Below are 5,983 nucleotides of genomic sequence, written 5' to 3' on the forward strand. Positions count from 1 at the left end.
GGGCAGGTCCACAGAGGTGATCAGGTCTTCAGTTGTCCTGAGGTCCGGGCAGGTCCACAGAGGTGATCAGGTCTTCAGTTGTCCTGAGGTGCTGGCAGGTCCACAGAGGTGATCAGGTCTTCAGTTGTCCTGAGGTCCGGGCAGGTCTACAGAGGTGATGAGGTCTTTAGTCGGTTTCACTCTCACAGTGAACCCACATCGATATACAAAAAGGTGGCTGAAGTTTCTCCATCTTTCTGGTTGTTTAAAAGTGAGGCTTTGATATCAGGTTTGAAGACGCTGACATGTTTTTGGAGCCAGAGTCTCTCAGGATGTTAGCCCCGCCTGCTTCCCAATACACAATTTAAAAAAACCTAAATACAACTAAATTTTGTAGAAAACTGAATATTTGTAGCCACAAAGTAAGAATTTTGTGAATCAACAAATGTCAACTCCAGGAAAATAATATTTTTATTTTTTAGTCCCATTGGTTTACATGGACTCAAAGTTATACTGCAGCCTGCCTACAGAGGGCACTCATGTTAATATATGTTAATGGAACCCTACCCACACTGTTTTAGACTGACCTCTGACCTCTGCGTGTCTCTATCAGGAGCTGCTTTTCCAACATGGCTGACTTCCAACGTGTCATGGACCACGCCGTTGCTGTCGCAAGAAAAGCTGGAGAGGTGAGAAGTCCTACTGACTGATCCACTCCATCCTCCTGGGTGATCTGCTCTGTTCTTACTACTGATCCTCTCTGTCGGTTCTGTTGGTTCCTGTGTCAATCAGGTGGTGCGGGAAGCTCTGAGTGATGACAGGAAGGTGATGACAAAGAGCTCAGCTGTTGATTTGGTGACTCAAACCGACCAGAAGGTGGAGCAGCTCATCATCCAATCAGTGAAGGAAAAGTTCCCCAAACACAGGTACGTTACTTGATCAGCTTCATAGATCAAAAAAGAGAAACTCTGGAGATAAGGACCATAGCCCCTGCATCCTGTTGGTTGGAGGTTCCTTCAGAGGCAACTCTTTAAACGCCACTGTGGGGTCCTTCATTGTTTGCTTTTATGTTTTAGTTCCTTTGTAGGCTTCTCTGCGGGTTTGTCTGTGTCTCCATTGACTCCTCCATAGGCACCTTTATAGGCACCTCTAAGTCTGTCTGTAAGTACCTCTGAAGGTTCCTTCCTTGGGTTTGCTTGTAGGCTCTTTCATAGACTTATTTATGGGTGTCTCCATAGACTCCTACATGGTCTCATCTGTAGTTTAATCTAATCATAGGTTCTGCTTTCTGTGCCTCTGTAGGCACCTCCATGAGTCCATCAGTGGGTGCTGCTGTAGGCTACTCAGCAGGCACCTTCTGAGGTGCCTCCATAGGTTTCCTTGAAGGTGCTTTCGAAGTCTCCCATGAGTTATCATCTGTAGTCTAATCTATAGGCTCCTTTGTGGGTCTCTCTGTAGGTTCCTGTCTAGATTCCTCCTGCTCAGACAAAAATAAAAACTTTTGTTTGATGCTGCTGCTGTTTTTAAGGTATCATGGTGATGATGATGATGATGATGATGATCACTTTGTGCCAGGTTCATTGGGGAGGAGTCAGTGGCTGCAGGTGAGGCTTGCATCCTAACTGATGATCCCACCTGGATCATCGACCCAATCGATGGAACAACCAACTTTGTTCACGCGTGAGTTATCTTCATCCTGGTTGGTCTTCATCAGTGTCGCCTGTACAGGTGTGTTAGTTCCTGTCCTGCGAATGATTTGCTCAAGCACACACCTGGAAGACGGGTTTCTGTTTGCTTATGCATGTATTTATTTGCAGGTTTCCTTTTGTGGCTATCTCGATTGGGTTTTCCATCAACAAACAGGTGAGCTTTGGGGTGGGGGAGTAGCTCCGTGAAACCATCTTTAAAAATGTAATTTTCAGCACACTTAGAAAGATTTGGTGGTAAATCAGTTTTTAGTTACGTTATGAAAAAACATTACTGCAGAAAGTCTGGAAAATTGTCAAAAGGGAGACAAACAATTTTAGTCCACGAGGCCTCTGCTGAGAAAGCCTCTCAAAGGGACGGAGAGTCTGCCGAGGACACATCTGCAGTGGAGACTGACGCCTTCAAGCTCCTACCATCCCTGTGCAAAGATTTCTTATTTTCTTAAGAATATCTTAACAGTGGAAGATCAGGTTGTGTTGGAAACGGTGATCATCAAATCTGAGAAACTCAGCCAGACCGACGTCAAAAAATAGAGTTGATAATGTCCGAACTGTCCACATTGAGCGGCACAGTAAAAACACGTGCTCCATTTATGTAGCTAAACTCACATGCAGATTAATCTCCCTCCCCTCCCTCCTGAGAGTCATTAGGGTCTTTTTTTTTCCTGCCTTACAGACAGAAGTTTGGGTCACATACATGAAAGTGTAAATTAGAGGGGAGATGATTGGGGATCAGGCTTCAGACGCATTGATCATCGCGTGTCAGCAGTGATGGAATCGTGCTGTCCCTGCGTGAAGGCCCCGCTTGATGTCACGTTGAGTGGTCGTGCACCTCCCAATTTTTGTAACGTGGCGCGTGCCACGCTCCATTCAAAATGGACGATTTTGCTGCACTAGCGGCGCTGGTTTGCCTGTATCAGCATTTATGATCCCTCTGTGAGAGATCACAAAGATAAACGGCTCAAAACTCACAGAAGGAGATTATTGCTGCAGCCGATAAAAAGGAGTGTTTATAGACCACAGAGAGAAGAAATATTGATCCTATGATTGGCCAATCACAACTAATATTCCAGCTAAGGTCATATAAGCAGATCAATCAACGGAAGTCAAACTGAACGCTTTAAGTTAAAACATCCTCTCTGTATCTCAGTCAGAAACACAACAGCTCTTCCTCCTGAATACCTGCAGCCATTTTTGATGTGACAACCGTCTGCTTTCTTTTTATTTTTTACCACATTCCCACCGGTTATGCAGCGTGCTGCCCCGTCTTTTCAGAGAATACTGCACCAACGTAAGCGTCAAGTGTAAACGCCTCCACCGCTCGCGCAGGGCTCCGCCCACGGCGACGCTACAACTATACGACTATAACTGAGCCTTAACGCTCCATTATAAGCTTTAAAAAAAGCTGAAATATGACACGACCTCCTCTGTTTGAAGATATTTGTTCTTGTTTGACATAAACAGCTTCCTTCACCCCCTCTGTACACAAACATACTATCATAACATAAAAAACCTTTTCTCCACCCCTGAGGACGCCCTGACATCTTTTAAAATATAAAGAAATGGCTGAAAGGAGGCAAATAACTCTAGAATAAACTAACAAGCTGAGAGCCTTTAAAACCAAATCCAAAATATTTGTAAATATTTTATTTGTCGATTTGAAGAAGGTATGATATTTGTACCTGTAGGTGTGTGTGTACAGTATCTTTTTTTTTTAGTTTATTCATTTCATTTACAAAAAAAATAAAAATAAACTGAACAGTATCTTAATGCATAAAAGGTTTGTTCTTGTCTCTTTTGCTCATGTGGTGTCATCAGACTCCAGTCATAAATCAGAGAAACAGTCTGAGTTATTCTGTGAACAGTCTTTTATTCTAACCTCCAAAGGACTGCCTTGGTTTCCTTTCTAACTGTCCCACAGTGTGGTGGTAGTTCACCCTCCAGTCGAGGTTTAGGGTCGGTTTGTGGTTCTGTGTACGTCTGTGTGGGATTCTCTGCATCAACAGATAATAATAATATTTGCTTAAGCCTAATGAGCTTCCTGTTGCTTCTACACCATTTTTATGAGGACTCCACCATCCCATATATGCATCTGAAATCACTGGGGTCACATAATATTTCTGTAGATGGGGGTTGGAGGGACGTACTCTGGTTCCTGGGGAGTGTTAAAGCTGCTGTGTGTCCTCGGTCAGGTGGAGGTGGGCGTAATCTACAGCTGTCTTGAGGATAAGATGTTCACGGCGAGGCGGGGGAAGGGAGCGTTCTGTAACGGAGAGCCGCTGCAGGTTTCTGATCAGACGGGTCAGTGATTGATCAACGAGGCTTCAGGAATGTTCTGAAAGCAAACTGTGAGGAGTTGTTGTTGTTCTTGTTTTCAGACATCCATCAGGCAATCATCTGCACAGAGTTTGGATCCAACAGAGATCCAGAAGTTGTTGACAAAATGTTCTGCAGCCTCAGGAACATCCTGAGCCTCCCAGTACAAGGGTAATACTACAGTACTAGTACAATACTGCTTCTACTATACTACAGTAATATTTCAACACTACTATTCCTAAGGTATTACTATAATATATTACAATTTATTACTATTAAATAACAGAAATCTTGCAGAATTAATGCAATAGTATTAATACACTACTACAATACTGTTACAGTACTACAATAGAACTACAGTATGTGTTGTTGGTTAAAAAAGAAACCATCTGGACTTCTGTTCTGTAGCTGAAGACGTTTCTCTTCTCATCCGAGGAGTTCAGCTTTTAAAGTTTCTGTAAACTGGATCCACCTGCAGATTAACTCCCTCTCCTCACAATAGAGGCTCATTAGGGTCTTTGTTAGCCTGACTCACTGATGGGTCACTCTGGCCACATGAATAAAGGTCCCGATTGGAGTAATACCGACTGAGGATCAGGCTTAATGCTCCATTGGAGGTTTTAGAAAGCTGAAATCTGAGACCTCCTCCTCTGTTTAAAGTTGGTTTCCCTCTTTTGACACAGATAACTTCCTTCACCTCCCCTCTCAAACCATCAGATTGAGGGCAGATTACCCAGAATCCAGTTTTCAGAACATCTCAGCTTTAAAAGATGAACTCCTCTCTGCTGATTGAACAGAAAGCTCCTCTGATGAGAAGAGAAACGTCTTCAGCTACAGAACAGAAGTCCAGATGTTTGTGTTTTTAACCTTTGTTTGAATTTACCGTGTCCTGAAGGACTGAGAAGCTACACCACGTGTTTCAGGGTCCGCGGCGCCGGCACAGCAGCCATCAACATGTGCCTGGTGGCCTCAGGCTGTGTCGAGGCGTACTATGAGATTGGGGTTCATGTGTGGGACTTCGCTGCGGGGTCACTGATGGTGACGGAGGCCGGAGGAGTCCTGATGGACGTGGACGGTAAGGACAGTTAGGCAGCACCTGTTCTTACCTGCTGCTGTCGTCTCTGAACACTGTTCTTGTGTTCAGGAGGAGAACTGGACCTGATGTCCAGGAGAATAATAGCTGCTAACAGCAGAACCATCGCAGAGAGACTGGTGAAAGAGATCGCCCCCTTCAGGTTGCCCAGAGATGACGCTCCACCTCAGAAACAATAATCATTGTTTCTTTTCATTTATAAAGTTTTTCTTCTAAACAAACACGTCTGTTTTCATTCTGTCTCACTGGTTCGACCTGTGACCCCCAGCCTGGGGAACACATCGGCATTCACTGCCGTCTCAGACAGATTTGACTTTTATATTTAAATGTTCATGAAATAAAAAAAAATTAGTAAAACTAGAAACCTTCAGCTGAAAACTTGCAGGGTTCTGATCCAATATCCATCAACTCCAATGTCCAATTGTCTCCTCTAAAGCCCAGGAGAACTTTAAGACTTCCTTTTATAATAATCTATAATAATTATGCACCCCCATACCCTTTAAGCAGCACGGTGAACTGTGTTTACAGAACAGAACCAGAACCAGAACCTGGTCACCAACATCCAACCTCTTCTTATCTGCAGTCTGAGAATTAACCTTCGTCACTAAAAGCTCCTCAGATGTTTCTGACTTTACAGCTTTTTGTTGCTCCTGGAACAACTTTGATGTGTTGCTGCTGTAAAATTCAAAATGATCTTATTTATTTTCATTTAAATTTTCAATTTCTTAGTTTAAACATTTGATTTGAGCTCTTACAGGACCGGGTTAGAGCTCCAACAGGACCGTGTTAGAACTCCAACAGGACCAGATTTAGAGCTTCAACAGGACCAGGTTTAGAGCTCCTACAGGACCAGGTTTAGAGCTCCTAACAGGACCGGGTTTAGAGCTCC

At 43.7% G+C, this 5,983-nt stretch overlaps 1 protein-coding gene across 1 annotated transcript in view; it reads left to right on the forward strand.

Moving 5' to 3' along the window:
- Window positions 1–5,315, forward strand: part of impa1 (inositol monophosphatase 1) — an 11,541-nt gene extending 6,226 nt beyond the window's left edge. The window contains exons 2-9 of the mRNA XM_017441567.3: window positions 593–668; window positions 772–905; window positions 1,555–1,659; window positions 1,797–1,842; window positions 3,878–3,986; window positions 4,064–4,172; window positions 4,925–5,076; window positions 5,146–5,315. Of these exons, the coding sequence (XP_017297056.1) occupies window positions 609–668; window positions 772–905; window positions 1,555–1,659; window positions 1,797–1,842; window positions 3,878–3,986; window positions 4,064–4,172; window positions 4,925–5,076; window positions 5,146–5,273 (843 nt within the window). The 5' untranslated portion in view covers window positions 593–608 and the 3' untranslated portion in view covers window positions 5,274–5,315. The remainder of the gene's footprint in view (window positions 1–592; window positions 669–771; window positions 906–1,554; window positions 1,660–1,796; window positions 1,843–3,877; window positions 3,987–4,063; window positions 4,173–4,924; window positions 5,077–5,145) is intronic.
- Window positions 5,316–5,983: the final 668 nt, after the last annotated feature.

Source organism: Kryptolebias marmoratus, unplaced genomic scaffold, assembly GCF_001649575.2.
Source record: "Kryptolebias marmoratus isolate JLee-2015 unplaced genomic scaffold, ASM164957v2 Scaffold46, whole genome shotgun sequence".
Taxonomy (NCBI): domain Eukaryota; kingdom Metazoa; phylum Chordata; class Actinopteri; order Cyprinodontiformes; family Rivulidae; genus Kryptolebias; species Kryptolebias marmoratus.